Source organism: Syngnathus leptorhynchus, chromosome 16 (assembly GCF_054491065.1).
Source record: "Syngnathus leptorhynchus isolate UIUO chromosome 16, UIUO_Slep, whole genome shotgun sequence".
Lineage (NCBI taxonomy): Eukaryota > Metazoa > Chordata > Actinopteri > Syngnathiformes > Syngnathidae > Syngnathus > Syngnathus leptorhynchus.
This window is the reverse complement of record NC_141210.1, coordinates 3,090,419-3,108,602: the sequence shown is the minus strand read 5'-3', so window position 1 is coordinate 3,108,602 and position 18,184 is coordinate 3,090,419. Positions and strand designations below refer to the sequence as shown.

The 18,184-nt window shown below is 48.9% G+C and overlaps 5 protein-coding genes across 8 annotated transcripts; 2 read left to right on the top strand and 3 right to left on the bottom strand.

The window, feature by feature from the left end:
- The first annotated feature begins 111 nt into the window (after window positions 1–111).
- Window positions 112–1,228, top strand: ifnphi1 (interferon phi 1). Its single transcript, XM_085934444.1, has 5 exons — window positions 112–430; window positions 509–583; window positions 658–810; window positions 910–996; window positions 1,091–1,228. The coding sequence occupies exons 1-5, from the start codon at window positions 302–304 to the stop codon at window positions 1,175–1,177; spliced, it is 531 nt and encodes a 176-aa protein (XP_085790570.1). The 5' UTR covers window positions 112–301; the 3' UTR covers window positions 1,178–1,228.
- Window positions 1,229–1,407: 179 nt separating this feature from the next.
- abi3a (ABI family, member 3a) lies at window positions 1,408–5,029 on the bottom strand. Of its 2 annotated transcripts, XM_085934154.1 has the most exons (10): window positions 4,734–5,029; window positions 4,141–4,311; window positions 3,891–4,070; window positions 3,431–3,489; window positions 3,301–3,357; window positions 2,810–3,096; window positions 2,608–2,733; window positions 2,255–2,473; window positions 1,903–2,007; window positions 1,408–1,803 (listed from the first exon to the last, which is right to left on the bottom strand). In XM_085934154.1, exons 1-9 carry the CDS (start codon window positions 4,893–4,895, stop codon window positions 1,907–1,909), a joined length of 1,362 nt encoding a protein of 453 aa, XP_085790280.1. In that variant the 5' UTR covers window positions 4,896–5,029; the 3' UTR covers window positions 1,408–1,803; window positions 1,903–1,906. The 2 variants fall into 2 exon arrangements, with proteins under 2 accessions (XP_085790280.1, XP_085790281.1); XM_085934155.1 differs by lacking the exon at window positions 2,255–2,473.
- Window positions 5,030–5,207: 178 nt separating this feature from the next.
- On the bottom strand, window positions 5,208–6,287 carry dnaaf19 (dynein axonemal assembly factor 19). 2 transcript variants are annotated; one of them, XM_085934260.1, is made up of 3 exons: window positions 6,202–6,287; window positions 5,625–5,808; window positions 5,208–5,547 (listed from the first exon to the last, which is right to left on the bottom strand). In XM_085934260.1, exons 2-3 carry the CDS (start codon window positions 5,771–5,773, stop codon window positions 5,409–5,411), a joined length of 288 nt encoding a protein of 95 aa, XP_085790386.1. In that variant the 5' UTR covers window positions 5,774–5,808; window positions 6,202–6,287; the 3' UTR covers window positions 5,208–5,408. The 2 variants fall into 2 exon arrangements, with proteins under 2 accessions (XP_085790386.1, XP_085790385.1); XM_085934259.1 differs by having other exon boundaries at window positions 5,625–5,909; window positions 6,202–6,260.
- A 132-nt stretch (window positions 6,288–6,419) lies between these two features.
- arhgap27l (Rho GTPase activating protein 27, like) lies at window positions 6,420–14,837 on the bottom strand. Of its 2 annotated transcripts, none has more exons than XM_085934257.1 (21): window positions 14,694–14,837; window positions 12,156–12,274; window positions 11,141–12,030; window positions 10,738–10,872; window positions 10,508–10,654; window positions 10,145–10,309; window positions 9,996–10,061; window positions 9,594–9,707; window positions 9,481–9,528; window positions 9,279–9,338; window positions 8,955–9,022; window positions 8,790–8,877; window positions 8,615–8,716; window positions 8,439–8,537; window positions 8,257–8,329; window positions 8,036–8,152; window positions 7,868–7,966; window positions 7,720–7,797; window positions 7,519–7,653; window positions 7,328–7,433; window positions 6,420–7,233 (listed from the first exon to the last, which is right to left on the bottom strand). In XM_085934257.1, the coding sequence occupies exons 2-21, from the start codon at window positions 12,184–12,186 to the stop codon at window positions 7,059–7,061; spliced, it is 2,796 nt and encodes a 931-aa protein (XP_085790383.1). In that variant the 5' UTR covers window positions 12,187–12,274; window positions 14,694–14,837; the 3' UTR covers window positions 6,420–7,058. The 2 variants fall into 2 exon arrangements, with proteins under 2 accessions (XP_085790383.1, XP_085790384.1); XM_085934258.1 differs by having other exon boundaries at window positions 10,145–10,294.
- Window positions 14,838–15,240: 403 nt separating this feature from the next.
- On the top strand, window positions 15,241–18,170 carry samd14 (sterile alpha motif domain containing 14). The gene is made up of 11 exons (XM_085934439.1): window positions 15,241–15,325; window positions 15,697–15,746; window positions 15,837–15,994; window positions 16,058–16,174; window positions 16,249–16,432; window positions 16,519–16,612; window positions 16,695–16,778; window positions 16,842–17,001; window positions 17,176–17,301; window positions 17,431–17,586; window positions 17,684–18,170. Exons 2-11 carry the CDS (start codon window positions 15,710–15,712, stop codon window positions 17,825–17,827), a joined length of 1,260 nt encoding a protein of 419 aa, XP_085790565.1. The 5' UTR covers window positions 15,241–15,325; window positions 15,697–15,709; the 3' UTR covers window positions 17,828–18,170.
- Window positions 18,171–18,184: the final 14 nt, after the last annotated feature.

The window sequence follows — 18,184 nt, the reverse complement described above, 5'->3', positions numbered from 1 at the left end:
GTAAAAGCTTTATTCTTGCTATGTCAGCACAAATGCATTTATTAATTTACCTCTGTATTTGTCTGAACAGAAAACGTTTGCTGTTTCTAATATTAAATATTTTATCATTATTAATGACTCAAATAGCCCCATACAACCACGTCCAGTCAGGTGTGTGTGGGTGTGTGCTTGCACGTGTGCGTATGTTTGGAAAGTGAGAGCAGAAAGTGAATTGCGGCATTGGATTCTCCTGTTTTCCTTTTCCTGTCTTGAATAGTATAAGTGTAAAGTTGTGTAGTATGTGGGTCATATCAGCTACATCATGTTGTCGGTCAGACGCGCACAAGTGGCCTTGGTCCTCATTGCGGTACTCGTACCCACGCTCTGCTGCGATTGGCTAAAACGATACACGGACTTGAGTGACAGGTGTCTCAATTTACTGCAGGACTTGGTAAGTATGGCATCCTCACGGTTTCGGGGGGTCCGATGGGTCCGCATTTTGTCTGCAGCTAACGAAAGATCTTTCCAGGGTGATCCCATCACGGACAAGGAGTTTCCACTTCCGTTCCCAAGAAAACTTTACCAACAGGTGAAGAAATCTGAAGTAAGACACGCTTCCTTTTTTTTTGTGACAGTCAATCAGAGCGCAGATGTTGACCAGCGTATCTCTACTTGCAGGTGGCGTGCAAAGTGACGTTTGTACGGAATAACTTGGGACATATTTTGGATCTATACGACCAAGTCAACATCTCCAAAGTCGGCTGGGATGACGATACCTTGGAAGAGTTGCGCGTCGTCGTGCACAGGCAGAAGGAAGAACTCAGCGCGTGTGTATGTACTTCCACTTTTTGATGGCGCTCTTCTCCTTATGTTTTTCTCCTTCTACACTCATGTCACTTGTCAACCTCCGTTTTTTTTCGTTTTCTTTAGATTTCACCAGCAAAAATGGAAGGCTGTTTTTCCAAAGAGCTGCGCCACTACTACGGCAGTCTAACCAACGCTACCCTCAATGGCACAGTGAGTAGCCTACTCTTGCGTACGAGTACTCCAAGTACCGCAAGTATTGCGTAACGGGCGCGTAACGTGCGATTGTGTGTCTGTGCGCTCACAGGAGGGCAGCAGCGAGTCGTGGGAGTTGATCCGGAGTGAAACCAAAATGCACCTTCTGAAATTGCACCTGCTCGTGGCCGCGATGTGACCGACCCGCAGCCCGCGGAGGGGGAACGCCGTCTGAACATTTATTTATTGCTCTATTTGTCTTATTTATTATTTATTTCATATTTATTTATTTTTTAACTCAATAAATGTTTTTTACAACAACGCCTCTGGTTCATTATTGAGTCTCTGTGACAGCATGAGCTGGCAAGCTTACTCAGATCCATCCCATGGATAAAAATCCTTGACAAACTCATTTTATTTTTTGTCAGTTATAGGGTACAATGGTGGAAAATGTTTACAAATGAATGATCTTTGACGTTTTTTTTATTCTTAGTATTACAAAAGCCAATATTTCAACATGGGGGTGTGGATTTTATGTTGAAGGGAGTTAAGCAGATTCATGAAGGGCTTTGACACTATCTTAAAGCATTTCTAGACAAATTCGGAGGCTTTTTGGCGTGATGTAAGTGACGGGACTTTTGTCAGCGTCACAGATAAGGTGGAGTCTATTTCCACCAGGGGGCGGAGCTTGTGCCTATCCGGTAGATCGGATATGATTGAAGAATCCCTGCCAGTGGCGCAAGACTCCCTCGTACCAATTGTCCTTGTGGCGGCCATATTGCAACAGGGGCATACAGTTGCCATCTCGTGGAGTTCTGCCTATCACTATACAGATAGGCCAACCATAACATAATCAGTAGGAGAGAAATGATTTCTCATTCTTATCCAAGCAGTCAAATGAAATTGGAGCATGTGCTGCAGTACCTTTTTATAGCGAATGCAGGCCAGCACTACTGAGTTCCTCAGATGCCGTCTCGTCAACCATCGGGGGCGGCGGCGGAGGTGGCGGGAGGGCCGGCAGCTCCAGATCTGACAGAACAGAAGAAAGACCCGTGAGTGACATCTGGGAGCGGTAGATGGGGATGGAGGGGCGGGGCTTCAGGACAAGCTCACAGTTGACACCGCCAACAGCGCAAATCAAACGCCTGAGTCAATACACTTGGCCACCAAAAGAAATGGAGATAATGGGACCAATTCAACGCTTAAGTTCACGTGCGACAGTAGCAGTAAATGAAGATAGCAACTGTAGTTCCGTTGCAACTGGAGCACTTCTTACCAAGATGCTCCAGACGAGCAGGCAGGCCCAGCTCGGGCCAGGAAGAGGCGGAAGGCTGAGGAGGTGCCGGATAAGCGGGAGGCGGGGGAATGAGCGCCGGCGGGTGGAGAGAAAGGCGAGCGGGCGGAAAGAGGGACCGGCCGTGCCGGCGGGAGGCGGGGCCCGAGCGGACCCTCAGCGACACGGAGCGGGCGGGGGGCGGCCGTGCGGCCCCCCCGCCTGCGACCACAAGCGCAGCAATTGCAGAAGACAAGAAGAGGGAAAATCTGTTTTGCATGATTGGAAAATGTTGATGCCTTTCCATGGTCACTACAAATCACTTTGTAGTTATTTAATGACACTGCGCGTGATACCGTCTACTTCCTGGGTTGTTGGGGGAGGGACCGGAACTTCGGGCTCTTCATTGGATGGCGGAGGAAAAGCGTGGTCGAGGTCTGGGGGTGGAGGAGACGGCGGGGGGAGGCTACTCTCCTCCAGCACTGGAGAAAAGCAATGATGTCATCAGTATCTTAATCATCATCGTTATTATGATGTTGTCATGGTGCCACTCCTCACCTGTCTCCAAACAGGGGGGTGGAGTCAGTGGGAGAACAATAGTGGTGGGTAAAGTCTCTGAAGGAGGAGGAGGAGGAGGAGGGGGAGGAGCCAGAAGTACTGCAGAGTCCAGCAGAAGGGGCGGAGCTGGGGGAAACCCGAAGGAATCTGGCGTAGGGGGCGGAGCCATGAGCACCTCAGATGAATCTGGCGGAGGGGGTGGGGCAGCCTTAAGAGGCGTGGTGATGACATCACTTTCAGGTGGGGAAGGGATGGTGGGCGGAGCCACAGCTTTCCCAAAAGTGGAGCTTCAAAAAGGACCAATCACATCACCATCAAGCAATAATTCAAAGCACATTTTTATGACTTCAAAATAATATAAAACTATAATAAAAGCTTTTTTTAGTTAGGGCAAACACATTTTTAAGTTTATTTACAATAGATCAATTAACCCTTTTTTTAAATGAGATGAATAAATAAAAGATAATATGGATAAAAGAAGTGTGAAGTACCTGCCACCAGAGGGCGCCACTGCAGACTTAAGGCCTTGTCCTGTTGCTTTGCTGGACCTGAAAAACAAAACAAAAACAAAAATAGTGTGATGCTTAAATTGGCAACAGCGAGACAAACACAAAACAAAACCTGATGAATGAGCCCTGCTTCCGGATGCTTCCGTCTTCCACACCCGCTTTCCCAGTCATCTGTTAGGGAGAGATGAAGGGAATGGGGGACACAAAGGGGGGAAAAGAGGGGGTATAGGGGGAGAAGGGCTTTGCAGCATCAATGGAGGCTCAGTCTCAGACAACAATCAACTGAAACGAATTCTAAAGAAAAAAAATTCTTCCCACGCTCAACAAACTCAAAGTGTGTGTGCACGTGTGCACAAGAATGTGTGTGTGAGTTGGAATACAATGTCAAAGAACTTTTAAGGAAGTGTAATTAAACTTTTGTGTGCGTGCATATGATTGAGAACAGGAAGTGCAGAAGCAGCCACTTCCTGTTAGCAAAGACGCTGACTCGTATTTGCTGTCGCGTGAGACAAAAAATGAGGGACAGCGTGAGGATGATTGGCAGCCGGCCAAAGACGACGGCGACGACGTACCTTGACGCCATGACCCAAGTCGTCCAGCTCCTGATAGCTGATTGGCCGACGGCTGTAAGGAGGGCGAGGCTGCGGTGGCACAAGAGGTGTGGAGATTTTGGGACCCCGGGGGACCCGACGCACCGCCGTAAAGATTCCGATGTCTCTGCGGGATACTTTCTCGCGGTGCATCTCCACCGTCTAGCGTGCAAAAACATCACAGTTACATAAAAAGTCCGCATGTCCTCGTAGACAGAGGAGGTTTACGTACTTGCCCGATGAGGTTGATGGCCGACTCCATGTGGCCAAGCTGCTGGCTCTGCGCATCCAGCAGATTTAGCACGCTTGTAGCTAACGTGTTAATCTGGTAGGCGATGCTGGCCAGTGATTGGGCGGTCAGCGACTTGGTCTCCTCCAACGCTTTGGATGCGTCGTCCCCCAACTGCATGAAGGACACGTCACATAAGCGCAAAAATATAGTGGTGCCTTGAGAGACAAGTTAAATTAGTTCCTCAATCACATTTGTATGTCAAGCCAATGCAATTCATCCATTCAATTCACTTTACTACTTTCATTGAAACTTGACTATTTGTCTTCTTTGATTCATTTTCATTCAAGTAATCTGTGTAAATATTTCAATGAAAAAAAATTGCATTATTTATCATGACATCAATGGTTATCCGTATGGCACAGCTCCAGCGTGTTGTATCCATTACATTATATTCCATGTATTACATCAAATGTCCTTATAATAGGCTATATGTAAATCCAAAAGTTGCAACAAAGATGGAGTACACATCCTACTGCAGTCAGATTTTTTTGTGGAAGGAAGCAGTGGTGTAAGATGTGAGTGGTGTGACTGACCTGGACGTAATTGTGGCAGCAGTAGTCCGCCACCTTGCTGAAGTTGTTGAAGTTTTCCACAAGAAGCCTCCTGGACTCAGGAGCCTCGTTGAGGATCTTAGCCACTTCTTCTTTCAAATCGGCTGCCTTCATTTCTAATTTTGCTTCTTGTGTCGTGTCCATCAACACTGCTCTGATGAAGTTGATGGATTCTGAAGCACTTGTCCGTCTCCAAAACCGTCTCCTCACTTCTGCTGCAACAGCTCGCTTCTCCAGCCGCTCGAATGATTGACAGCAGCTGCACTTGCAACTTGGTGTGTGAGAACCAGCTCACACGCAACCGCGCGCTCATTTCCTCTGCCAACGTTGAGTTGTGAGATGTTCGACATCAAATTGACTCACCGGCGTCACCTGGTGGTCATACCCTCGCATGCGCACACGTTTTCCCCCCAAATTCATCATTTTACTTTGCAGACTACAAAAGTGCAACTTTTATTCACAACTTGTGGTTACAATCAATTTGCTACTTGTGAGAGGGTCTGGTGTCCATTGATTGTGACATCATGGACCAAGCGTGGACTTTTTATTGAGGGTCAAGTGTCTTCTTAGTGGGTCGTACACGTGTATGTGTTGATATCAAGGGTGTGTATTAGGCGCAAATGTGTTGTCGTTATTGAGAGTTTGGTATGAGTTATGTTATTGATGGTCAGGAGTGTGCGCGTGTGTTCCTTGAGGTGGATTGCTGGGAGGAACCACTGGATTCCAGGGGGCTTGCTTCCGAGTGTTTTTATCATTCTTGCTGAGAGGCGTCAGGTGACTGGTCAGGACTAGACCCCTATACAAAAAAACAAAAATGACAAATGTCTTCCCTGATGGAAAGATATCCCGTGCTCCTCGTTCGCCATATCTGACCTGAACTGCTCGTACGAGGCCACGCCTTGCTGGACGGCCCTCAGCTTTGCGTCATTCTCTCGTTGGTATTTGCGCTCCGCCTCCACGCCAGCGCGTAAATGTTTCTCCAATGCCGAGAAGTCGATGATGTCCCGCTGAGAAGATCCCATGGCCCAATGATGTCGGGTGCGTGGAAGATGGTCGCCTGTTGTCAATAACATATGCACTCGAATAAGATGCACAGAGGCTCCATACCTTTCCAAGATGGCGGCCGCACTATCCTTTTGGCGGTGACACTACAGTATACTGCATGTTTTTTTGTTGTATGGATAAAATACATAAAAAAAGCACCAAATTAGTTTATTTAGTGTGCTCTTGTTGTCACACTCCAATGTTGCAATTGTGTCATTCAGACACACAAAACAGACCAAACATAAAATATATAAAACAACCTTCCTCCTTGCTTGAGTCAAGTTCTTGTGGCAACGTCTTGCAAGGCGCATTTGACTGTTCTGACATTAGTTTTACTTACATTTTTTTTTCTAAACGTTCAGACCATCAAATAAAGCAGTTTCATGATTTAGATGAAGGTTTTTACCTGCTCACTTTCTTTCTTGACACCAGTCGCTCAGACGAATGTTTGGTTGCCATAACGACGGACGGAACGCCAAAGAGCCCAAAATTGTGCCGTACCCCAAAGAACACGTACGTCAATTTTTTTTTGTATGCCTGGATTCATTTAATTTATGATCCTACAATACAATTGTGTGCCTGTCTAAAACAATGTTTTCTTAATCGAATTACAGTTCACAAAGGTGCACAAAATATTTTTCATTTTTTCAGAAAATCAATACAATGCTCCATTAACAGTGACATAATCTCAAACATGATCATCATTCATTTTCTGTTTGACATATATGGACGTATGTGCAAGTAGAAATGTTTCAATGTTGATGATTGGTCTTTTTCTTCTTTTTGGTCAAGCAAAGATTTATAATGTTAACTGTTCAACTGGAGCACTTCACAATAAAATAAAATCAGTTCATAAAATTATTGCTTGATCTTATTGGCGGACATCACGTGAGCAGTTTGTTTTCAGCAGAAGTATATCTTTCGGTTCCTCTTGCAGGGAATGTCAGTGTGGAAGGCAGTAGCGATTTCTCCAAGGTGCTCTCCTCCTAGTTGGAGGGCAAAGCTATGCAAGCGAATTGCTGCCACACCAGGAAACAAAATAAAATGATGCCCCCACCCATGAAAAAAAAAAAGCAATTCCTGGATCAGGTAATTCTCAAGTTGTTCAAACTTGAAATGATCATCTTATATTATGTGATGCTGAGCTCTTTGTTTGTTTTTTTAATCCGTTGGTGGCATTTGAGTCACTGTCATGTGGAAGGACCCGCTTCTCATTTGGAATGTGTCGAATCTTGGTCGTGAAAGGTTGGTTACACCTGTGCGCTACGTCTGCACAAAGATATTCTCGAACTCATTGAGCATGAGCTCCACAATCTGGCTCTGGAAGATCATGTGGACGGTCATGTTGGATTCAGTCTGCGGGCGCAGCAGCGTGGGCCCGAAGACGATGGCCATGCTCTGGACCGACATCCGGTTGGCGTCTTTGTGATCCACCACCCTGTATGGAGACAAGGAGGAAGCGGGGCAAATGTTAGGGAAGCCTTCGAGGTGGCGGGGAACGTTAGGAAAGGTGGAGGTGTGGGAGCACGCGCCTACGCAGATGCCTGAAGAGCAGCTCCATGGTGTCGTGGTTGGGAAGCGGCAGCGAGCGGACCAAGTCCTTAATGTAGGACACGCGCTGGCTATAATCCTTATCTTCTGCATGACAAAAGATGGAGGCCTTAGGGAAGAACGGCGCGAGAAAAGGCTCGTTTGAACAAGCGCGCGCGAACGCGGGACTGACGGATGGCGGCGATGAATTTGTCGAAGAAGCTGAAGGGGAAGAGCGGCTCGGGGAGCTCGCGCAGGAACAGCTTGAGGGCTCCCGTCAACACGTGGATGTCCTCCCAGTGGCCGTCCTCCACGTCCAGATGCTCCTCTGAAAAAAAAAAAAAAAAATCGCGATCACGTCAGCCGCTCTGCTTCGTCATCATCATCATCGTACCGTGATCGACTTTGTGTCGCAGCTTCTGGATGACGGCCAAGTTTCCGCTCACACGATAGATCCCGTCCACGTCGAGACCTGCCGAGCCCCATCGACACGTCTGGAACATGACTCAGCACAAATAAAGTGACCTGTGTGCGTGCGTTACCTCTCCTCTCCACAGCTCTGATGCACTTCTCCACAAATTTTGGAACGGTTGTGTTTTCCCTGTGACAGAGCGTGTCCAGGTGGCAGCCGAACACATTGTCTGAACGCAAGAAAAAAAAGAAGTCAGGTCTCGTACGATCCCCGGGCACGTACGGTTTGGGGCGCTTACCTCGTATGTAACCCTTCTCCTTGACACTCTGCAACGTTGGCCTCCTCTGCAGGAAGCGGCGCAGTTTGGTTCGAACTCGCGTCTGCTCCGTGTCGGTGCCCGACAAACATCTGTTGCCTGCCGACGGGTAACAGCATGTTGAACAAAAAGCACACGGGAAGGCGTCGCCCGGTCTGACGTGGCGCCGAGCGGGGGGCGCGTCTACGGACGAAAACACTCACTCCCGCGTTTCCTGTCTTTGTCCTCTTTGTCCGAGGCCGCGTCGTCATCGTCGTCCGACACGTGGTCCTGTTCCTGAAAGACACACCTCCACGCTTACGTATGTGTTGTGTGTGTGTGTGTGTGTGTGTGTGTGTGTGTGTGTGTGTGTGTGTGTGTGTGTGTGTGAGCGTCTTTCCCTTACCAGCTGTCGGATGGTGTCCTGCATGACTTTTAGCCAATCGGCAATTATGCTCTCCGTATCGTACTGCATCAGGTACTCGCAACCCTGACGGGTCCTCAGCTACACAAACACACACACACAAGCGTAATAACAGACCAGGAACACACACGGTACGCAATTCCGGGAAGCGGGCTGACCTCCAGTACGTTCTTCTTGGATGATTTGTCCTTGGGGGCCCAGCACACTGAAGCTCCTCTCAATTCCACCGTGTATTCCGGAACAATCTGCGAGGCCTTAGACTGAGTGATGAGACGAGAGCCACGTGAGCGTGCCGCGAGCACCTTTGGGCGTTAGGGTTGAAAGGTGAGTCACCATGTTGCCGCTGGGCACAGACTTGGGGTCCCGGTGGAAGGTGAGGATGCCGCCATGTAGGACAGTCCACGATTGACTCCAGTTCTTCCTGTTGGCACGATGTGATGATGTCATGACGACAATGATTAAAAACAAGAGGAGACGACAACAAGAAAAAGACCTCACCGAATTTTCTTGCCGTTATCGACGACTTTGGTCTTGTTGACGATTCCCGCCTTCTCCAGCAGGTGTCCCTGCAGGGACAAACAGCAAGTCACATGATCACCGTCATCAAAGTCTCGACGTGGCCGACCGCCACCACCAGGGGGGAACCCGGAATCGAACTTATGGTGCCTGCGCACAAGACAGGTGAAGTACCACTACAACGTCAGCGGTTCCGCTTTGGGTTAGTTGAGCTCTAGTTTAATTTCCCATAGCAACCGCAAACAAATAGACCCCCAAAACACAGCAGAGGTTAATGGCCAATCAGAGCGCAGGACCTGCAAGTACCTGCTGGGAGTCTGAGCTGCGATTGGACAGATTCCTTTTCAATCCGAACCTATCATAGAGCTTGAAACAAAATGACATCATCAGCACGTTGTGCATGTTTTGCGTGTAAGCGTGTCCATGTGTGCGTCAGTGTATGTGCCGTGTTGTGTTTTTCTGGATGAAATTGCGTTCACGTACGTTTTCTGTTTGCGTGTGCGTGTACCTGCGTATTGTCAGGCGAGTCCCGCCCAAAGTGTCGAGGAGCAAACGTCTGAGGAGGACAATCAACTTTGTCAGCCCGCCGTCAGTCACGTAAACACGCGATCATCGACTCACATCCTCGGCAACGCTGTGTCGCCACGCCACGCGCTGATCGAGTGCACCGTTCGCTATCCTGAAGCCATCTTGGCGGTCCAGGTGCATTCTGGGATTGACCTGCTGGCGAACATGCTGGGAAAAACCACGAGACATGAAAATCATTGCGTGGTTGTCATAGAGATGGGACATTTCAAAGTGATTTTTTTTTTAATGGGAAAATTTTTCATTCTGTTTTTGTATGTCTACATATGTTGCGCCACCGTTGTTATTAATACCAATAGTCAATCAATTATGATTTTAACTCTGCAAAGAACGGCTAATATTGAAAGTACAGATCAAATCACAACACAGGGATTTAGAAATATTTGATTGAAACCGTGAAACTGTATGTCTTTCTGTGTGCGTGCGTGTGGGAGGTACCGTTGTAAAGACGGCGTCATTGTCACTGTGTGCATCTACAGGATAATCTTCTTCTGGCAGCGGAGGCTTCACGTTCAACCCACACACACAAACAATCAAATATTTGTTGCATAACACCTGACCGTTAAACCACGCCACTGAGTTGGTACCGGGCCGTCGGCGGGTTTGGCGGCGTCATCCATGTGGGGCGCCGGTGCCAGCGTGGGGGCATTCCAGGAGGTGGCGCCAGAGACGGGGTTGTAGTAGTAGAGCCTCCCTGAGTTTCGGTCTGTCAGTTGCTCCCACATCTCGCAGCCAGACTGGAGGGGAAATCCCTTTAGGATTTTATTTGGACTTTAATCTTTATAAAATTTTTCATTTGGGCATAATTTATATTTGGCTTTCATTTTGCCCTACATTTAAACTGAATCAACATTTATGTACGGTTGTCTTAATATTCCTATTTGTATTGTTTAACAACTCGACCTGGTTATTGATGAAGACGTGGACAAGGTCTAGTGTGCGTTTTATACCTGCGAGGCTGTCGGCGACATGGAGGAAGGGACGGGGGACAAGGACGTGGGGGACGACGGGCTGGGCGAGGGCGGTTGCGTCCAGGTGCTTTGTCGCGTCAACGGGTGGAAGTAAAACACTCTGCCGCTCTCCTGGTCCGTGTGCATCTGCAACAGAAGCCTTTCACAATAAAACAACACAGCATTCGGATTCGGATTCTTTTCAGCATCCAAAATATGTGCGCGCTGACCTGCCATCCCTGTTCCGGGCTGGTGGGGGAGAGGCTTATTATTTCAGAGGAGGTGCTTGAAGAGGAAAGGGTGTGGTCTATAGTGGAGGGGGCGGGGTCAGGCACCTGCAACTGTTCGGGGGTGGGGTCACAGGCCTGCCGGTGTCAAGACAAACGATACAAACGCACGCAGGGATGAATAAATATTTCACGCTTCCTCCTCAAGTTTCTTTTGTCAACTGGCATCCGTTGTCAAAGCGACGAGAAGCCATCAAATTCTTCATCATGCTTCGCTAGCCCCAGTCATGACACCCCGAACAACATAATTGCCTCTACAATTAATTATTGCACTTCTACATTTGGAATGGCACCCAAACTGGTTGTGAGCCGATCGTGAAGGTCGCACATTGCACATGGCTTTTACCTGTTTGGGCGGTGGAGCTGAGTTGGATTGTCCAATCAGGTCATCCAAGTGCAGATCCTGGATGGACTCATAGATATGGTTGGACTTTTCTTCCTCTTTTTGCTCCTCTTTCTCCTCATGGCTGTCGCTGTCCTGTTCACTGTCCTCCGTGGCCTCGATGGCTTCCTCTTCGGTCTCTTCCCCCGTGACCGCCGTCTCCTCTTCATCTTCCCGCGAAGGTCTGCTCTCAGGGTCTTTGAGGGCCTGCACCTCGGGTACAGTGGGCGTGTCCACGGGGATGGGCAGTACTTGGGGTCTGGTGGCGGCGGGCTTGGCCAGGCCAAAACCGGTGTCTTTCTGTTGCTCGGGCAAATTTTTCCCTGTTACGCCGTCTGTCTCTTTGGCGGGGTCGGGACCCGATGTAGCACCGGAGTGACGCGGGGGCGCCACGGCGAGGGGCGGCGGCAGATCCATAAAGTCCAGCGGGACACCGAACGTGGACATCCGGTTGTCTGTCTTGCGATAGCCACCGGACGTGTCCGGTTTGAGTCGGATGGTGACTTCGTCAGCAGGTTTGCTTCTGATTCCGCCCGGCTCCTCCACACCCTTAGGAACGGGAATTGTTACGGGGACCGGCACGGGGACCGCGGCTGCCACCGGAGCAGGGACCGGAATGGCTTCGGGGCCGGATGGGTGGGCAAAGTCCAGAGGGGACGGCACATCGGGTGGGAGCTCCTTGACGTACTTGGCCGGGATGTAGAAGGGTTTGGAGGCTTGGTCCCGTCGCACCTGCCACCAGTGGGCGTTGGTCTTGGCCAGCAGGACGTAGCGCTCGTTGGGCTTGATGGAGATGACGGACCCGTCGCGACCCTCATACTCGTATTGGAACTCCACCAGCACCAGACCCACACCTCCAACAAACACACAACACATTTGAGCTTCCAAAATGACATACTATACTCATTCCACACCTGAATTTCTAGAGTTGGTAGTAAAATAAAAAAAATCTGATTGTTTGTGACATTTTCAGATTAACCTTTGCCCAGCAAGGTGGATGTGGTTGCCATGGTGATAGCAGACTCGCCCCCTCAGCTTGACGGACAGGCGGCTGCGCCACAGGTGAGAGGTGAAAGGTCAAGGGCAACCATCCGCACCCTAGAAGAGAACAGGAAGTACAAACATCACCTGAAATGTGGCAGTGTGCACACAAAATGGCTGTCAGTGGAATGTTCCACGTGTTCGCATCCGCCCTGCCGTGACATGTCCCACGCTACATACACGTACAAGAGCCGACACACGTACGTACACGCCATGCAACACATTCGCACACACACACACACACTTATACACACACCAATCAAAACGCACACACCAGTCAAGGCACAAACGTATACACAAAGCATTCAACAAACACAAAAGAGTGAACACTGACGCCAGTCAGCTCACGAGTCAACACATAAGCTTTTCCATATATGACGTCATTTCTGTCTCCAAATAAAGGTCATGTTGTTTTATGCGCACACACAACACGCACACGCACACACACATACAAAGAACAATAGTAGGAGGCGCATCTCGGCCTTGTTTTGTTTACAGAGGGAAATGTCTGCTTCCTGTCAGTCCGAGGCCACGCCCATCGGTCGCCACCTCTCAGTGACATCACAGACACATCGGCGTTCACGTACGAACACACGGTGTGAGTGTTTTATATGTGACTTAGTAAGTTATTGTGGAGAGCTCTGGGTTCAAAGTCTGTCACTTGACTGACACACTTTTAGATGCTCGCACACACACACACACACACACACACACACACACACACACACACACACAGGAGAGTGTCAGTCTGTGTGTTTCCTGTCTTTGTCACACAACAATAGTGCCACTGCTTCAGCATTCAGCAAAGTTGCAAAGTCGAATGAAGGTTGGCTAGATTAGTGAGTTGTGCATGCGACCGGTCGTTCATGCTTACATGAAAGACTGGTCACCAATCAGTGGCAGAGCACATATCAAAACAGATTGACAAGCATTCACATCGACAAATAAATATTAGATTGAAAAATATCCCAAATAAGTAATACAGTCAAACCTGGGTTTTCGACCACAATCCGTTCCAGAAAGCGGTTCGAGAAGTGATTTGTTTGAATTCTGAATCATTTTTTCCCATTAGAAATAATGGAAAAAAATGAATCCGTTCCAAGACAACAACAAAAACGCGGGTCGTCTTGGCTAATCTCGCGAGGTTCGACCTCCAAATTTTTGTTCGACATCGGAAGTAAAACAATCTCGAATTTTTCGTTCGAACTCACTCCGATTTGTTCGAGAACTGGGACGTTTAAAACCGAGGTTTGACTGTATTGAAATAAATCTAACTTTTCATATCTGAAGACATTCTATGCTATTTCCATTACAACAAAAACAGGTTAATAATGTCAAATTTATTTGTTGAGTCAGCATCCTTGATGCCCGACACACCTGAACACACCTCAAACAGTGTGTGTGTGTGTTTCAGGTGTGTGATGACTCATTGGGCCTTCTTGAATACCAGCCCCTGTGTGTTTGCAAGTCCCATGAGCACACCCTCCCCACAGGCTGGAAACACACACGCACACACACATAAAACTCCCTATCAATCGTCAAAGCAAACATGAAATTCGTCGACCAATCGGACAAGTCCTCAAAGTCGTGTGACAGTAAACTACCTTTGACCTGTGCACCACCGTGAGCGGGGTCATAAATGTGTCAGGTGACATTTCGAAAGTGTCACATGACCCGTCATGGCACGCTCAGAAACACAAACGCTCCAATTGGCCATCACCAGACCACTGGGCGACAGTGAGCGTGCTCCTCACTGCTTTTATATTACTACTTCTGATCTTCTCAAATATTACTAGTGCAACCACAGTAATATTACTACAAATGCTACTTACACTATGACACACTTATAATAAATACTACTGTGCTATTACTATGGAGACTGAAATAATTATACTACTAATATTGTGACGCTGCAAGCACTAAAATGAGTTTATTATCATAGCATCAAACGATATAACAATTATTCGTTTTTAATCATCTTACAATTAAGGCTAATGCAAGCACGACTGCTACTAACACCGTGATACAATTACCTGCCATGAGAATTTATGATTAGAGGAACTACTTTTTGGATTTGACGGCCAGATCGAATCATGGAAGTGGAAGAAAGTTGAGAACTTGTACTTGTTTCTTTTGTCGGTTGATGTGCACGCAAGCAAACACACCCAACCGCGCCGCACATTCCAACCGCACGCTCGCGCGAGCGCGCACGCAGAAGCTCAACGCTAACAAGCTAACAAAAAAAACCACACGCAACTTGCGTTCTTCCTGTCTTTCCTTGCTAAATAACTTTAGATAACAGAAACAAAACTGCACACACAACTCTATTACTGCGTCTACTATTACTCCGACGATCGGGATCGACAAAATACACGAATGCACAACTCCGTAGAGGTGTGTGTTAAAGTGTGTGTGCGTTCGTATGGGTGTGTTTGTGCAGATGAATGCAAGTGTAGTAAAAAGTAGTTGGAGTTACCTCGAGTCCGAGCAGAAGCACAACAGTCATGACGGGGTGTCCTCGTGTACTTGTCATGTAATTATTGTGTACTTGTATCGTACGTGTCCGTCAGTGAGTGTGTGTATGTGTGTGTACATGTGTGTGTGTGTGTGTGAAAATCGGGGAACAGGTTCCTGTGTATGGCCCCGCCCACCTCCGAGACCTGCTTGTCTCAGCTCGTCCCCTGCCGCCCCGCCTTCACACAAATCCCGCCCACCACTGAGCCCTTGCCCCTTCATGCTCCGCCGATGACGTTTCCATGGCGCCATCTAGCGACGAGCAGTTGTTCACGCAAGGCGGCACTGTGTTTGCCCTCATGACGTCATCGCTAATAAACAAAACAAAGGAGACAATCCAAGATATATATATAAATACATATATATAAAAAAAACGACTTCACAAGATTTCAGTTTAACATCCTCACGGTATTTCGCATTCGCTTGATATTATGGATTCAAGACACCTGTGAGCCGTCCCCCCCCCCCCGCCTCCTCCTTGGCGATGGTTGGTTCCAGACGGTGCGCGTGCCCTCTCGCTCGTGGCCGCGCTGGTGCTGATGCTGCGTGCATGAGCCAGCACTTTTCCCGCCTCCAGCCGGCAAGTGACATGACGTGAGGTTCCGGCCGCTCGCTTGCTTTCTTCATCGCCATCATCTCTATCGCCGACACCTTCTTCCTCATCCTCATCCTCATTTGTCTTCCCTGCATGACAACATTGAAGTGCCAGGGAATGAGGTGTGTGCGTGCTTGAGCTGTTGAACATGTGATGACGTCAGCGCTTCCTGTCCTGTAGTCAGGAGGGGTGGGCTGTTGCCCTCACTGTCTTTCACTTTCTCTAACTCATTTTCTGTTACTCTCTCGTTCACCTTTTTTTCTGTGTCACTGCCTGTCTCGACCACTCCCTCCACCAGCCTCCATCCTAAACAGCTGAGTCATCTTGTTCTGACTCTTCCTCTCGTGTGTGTGTGTGTGTGGTCTTTCAGAAAGCGCTAAGTCATGTCCGCCGGTTTGGACGACAGTGACAGTGTGTTTGGTAAGTAGCAAGGCTCTGATGCCATATGTCATGTGACGTGATGACATCATCAGGTAACCCACCTGTGTATGCATGTTTTGCGTGTGTCAGAGTTGAATTCAGTGATTCCAGAGACGGAGCTGCTGGACAACAGCATCCAGAAGGGGCGGGCACAGCTGAGCCGCAGGCACCGCCCCTCTCGCTCCCGTTGCCATGACAGCGTCAGCTCCAATGACGACAACGGTGACGACAGTCTGGAAAGGAAACAGGTACGCGCATGCATGTGTGGAAAGGTGACAACATCTAACCAAGCGTGTGTGTGTGAACAACAGGACAATGCAACCTTCTCCGTCCATGCTCCTCTCCAAGTCACAATGCGAGGCTCCTCCCCTTCACCTGATTTGTTGCTGTCGGCTCGCAGTGCCGCCTTCTCCTTTGACACATCACTGGTTTGTCAAACTCAGCATTCAAAACGTGGAAAAGAAACCCAAACACTGTCGACTTACCTGTTGATGTTTCTCAGGTGCGTCGCTTGCCGGATGATGCCAGCTTGTCATTGGCCGTGGCCCCGCGGGCACGCTACCACCAACTAACCAATGACACGTCTCAAGAAGCTTTGGCCACCAGTTCGCTTTCCAAGTCATGCCCCGCCTCCTCTGATGCCTCGCCTGTTTACACGCGAAGGAGCAGGAGGCCGGACAGCGAAGGTACACACACGCACACGCACGCACACACACTTAATATGACTTTGTGCTTCTGCGTGTGTGTTTGTGTGGGTGTGCGTGTGCATCAGTTCTGGTGTCCGAGTCCAGTCGAGATTCGAGTCCTGCCGACCCAGCTCCGGTGCTGCTTGACCAGAAAACTAAAAGACGCTTCCAGGATTTGGGGTGAGTACGGCCTTGCCATCTTTGTGCTGAGTAGGCTCCGCCCCTCACTTTGTGATGTCTGACACTTTTGTCATGTGATCAGCGTGACACTCAGACGCTCGTACCTGCGAGTGAAGAAGGACAAACTGGATAAACGAGACAAGCGGTCCAGCGAGGGAGGCGCCAGGTGAGTTTGACCACACCCCCTCACACACACACTAACCTCTGACCTTCACGTATCTCCTCCCAGAGACACGTCTGAGAGTCTCCGAGAACGAGACTGTTCGTCATCTTCGCGAGCGTCCACATCCTTTGTATCCTTTTCCTGGTTTTCCTCGTCGGGAACGACTCCCGGGTCCCCTCAAACGCAGCCCGTAGCTGGCCCTGCGCCTCCAAAGTCTTGCTCACAGGTACACGTGCTGACAAATATGATGCTACAAGCTAACAAATAGCTTGTAGCAGTTAGCACACGGTCGCTAAAAGCTGTGTGTGACGTCACAGCAAGACAATTGATTGGATAGAAGCAAAGGTGTCAATGAGTCTCCTTAATGTGGAAGTAAGAAAAATATGATTTTCTTTTGCAGGAATCTTCTTTGAGCGACGACTTTTCTTCTCCTCAGACGTCCCTGTCTATGCGTCCTCATGTGGAGTTGTCCTCTTCCATGTCCTCCTCCCACCCCTACCAGACTTTGTCGCAATCTTCTGACGAGGTAGGGCATTTATATACACGCACACACACATACGCTCATGATTTCATGAGCTTGAGTGGGGCCTGGAAAACTTAGGCTGATGACGCTGACGATTTTTTGTGTGTGTGTGTGTGTGTGTGTGTGTGTCAGCTGGGTGACGAGGCACCTTGCGCGGTGTCGTCGTGGACGAGCCAGCAGGTGTGTGAGTGGCTGCGTGATCTGAGCATGGACCAGTATGTCCCCGAATTCCAAGCTGGACACGTGGACGGACGCTCGCTTCTCCAGTTGGACGGTGGAAAGCTCAAGGTAAGCGTAACTGCGTGTTGGCTTGAAGTAGCCCCAGTTAGCCGCCAGACGACAGCGCTCGTATCTCAGGTTCAAAAGTAGGTTTTGGTTCTCACAGGGACTTGGTGTGCTGAGCTCGTGCGACCGCGGCGCTCTCAAGCGGCGCATCAAAGTCTTGCAGACGGCGGCCGACAAAGACAAGAAGAGCACCAAGCACAAGGAGAAAGAGCGCCGCAAGCAGCGTGAACAGCGCAGGAACTGAACGCTGGCTGACCTCTGAGGGCCCAGAGGCGACCAATCAAAAGTTCGGAGCTAAATATGGTCAAACTGCATTTTGTCTCTCCCTCATATGCAAACCAGACGCAAATGCTGTTAACTCGATCTATGGGAGACATTTCTTGTCATGAGCGTGCTTTCCAATTAAAAAAAAGGCTCTTATTGTGAAAGGACAGGAAGTGTCACTCATCAAGAGATCCAAAGCATGTTGGTGAGTCGATCACTCAGTGCAGTGGAGGGATTTTGATGATTTCCAAATCAAAAAGAATCGTTCCTCCGTGTGAAGTGTGTGTGTGTGTGTGTGTGTGTGTGTGTGTGTGTGTGTGTGTGTGTGTGTGTGTGT

What these genes read in the sequence shown, in the direction of transcription:
- ifnphi1 (XM_085934444.1), top strand. Translation starts at nt 302, where the DNA reads ATGTTGTCGGTCAGACGCGCACAAGTGGCCTTGGTCCTCATTGCGGTA. An exon ending in AGGAAGAACTCAGCGCGTGT is followed by an intron (nt 811 to 909) that starts GTATGTACTTCC and finishes CGTTTTCTTTAG; the next exon opens with ATTTCACCAGCAAAAATGGA. An exon ending in ACGCTACCCTCAATGGCACA is followed by an intron (nt 997 to 1,090) that starts GTGAGTAGCCTA and finishes GTGCGCTCACAG; the next exon opens with GAGGGCAGCAGCGAGTCGTG.
- abi3a (XM_085934154.1), bottom strand. Translation starts at nt 4,895, where the DNA reads ATGGACACGACACAAGAAGCAAAATTAGAAATGAAGGCAGCCGATTTG. An exon ending in CCATCAACCTCATCGGGCAA is followed by an intron (nt 4,071 to 4,140) that starts GTACGTAAACCT and finishes TTTGCACGCTAG; the next exon opens with ACGGTGGAGATGCACCGCGA. An exon ending in ACTTGGGTCATGGCGTCAAG is followed by an intron (nt 3,490 to 3,890) that starts GTACGTCGTCGC and finishes TCTCCCTAACAG; the next exon opens with ATGACTGGGAAAGCGGGTGT.
- dnaaf19 (XM_085934259.1), bottom strand. Translation starts at nt 5,824, where the DNA reads ATGTTATTGACAACAGGCGACCATCTTCCACGCACCCGACATCATTGG. An exon ending in GCCTCGTACGAGCAGTTCAG is followed by an intron (nt 5,548 to 5,624) that starts GTCAGATATGGC and finishes TTTTTTGTATAG; the next exon opens with GGGTCTAGTCCTGACCAGTC.
- arhgap27l (XM_085934257.1), bottom strand. Translation starts at nt 12,186, where the DNA reads ATGGCAACCACATCCACCTTGCTGGGCAAAG. An exon ending in CAGCTCCACCGCCCAAACAG is followed by an intron (nt 10,873 to 11,140) that starts GTAAAAGCCATG and finishes TGACACCGGCAG; the next exon opens with GCCTGTGACCCCACCCCCGA. An exon ending in GCAGCTCAGACTCCCAGCAG is followed by an intron (nt 9,023 to 9,278) that starts GTACTTGCAGGT and finishes TTGTCCCTGCAG; the next exon opens with GGACACCTGCTGGAGAAGGC.
- samd14 (XM_085934439.1), top strand. Translation starts at nt 15,710, where the DNA reads ATGTCCGCCGGTTTGGACGACAGTGACAGTGTGTTTG. An exon ending in ACAGTCTGGAAAGGAAACAG is followed by an intron (nt 15,995 to 16,057) that starts GTACGCGCATGC and finishes TGTGAACAACAG; the next exon opens with GACAATGCAACCTTCTCCGT. An exon ending in TCCAGCGAGGGAGGCGCCAG is followed by an intron (nt 16,779 to 16,841) that starts GTGAGTTTGACC and finishes ATCTCCTCCCAG; the next exon opens with AGACACGTCTGAGAGTCTCC.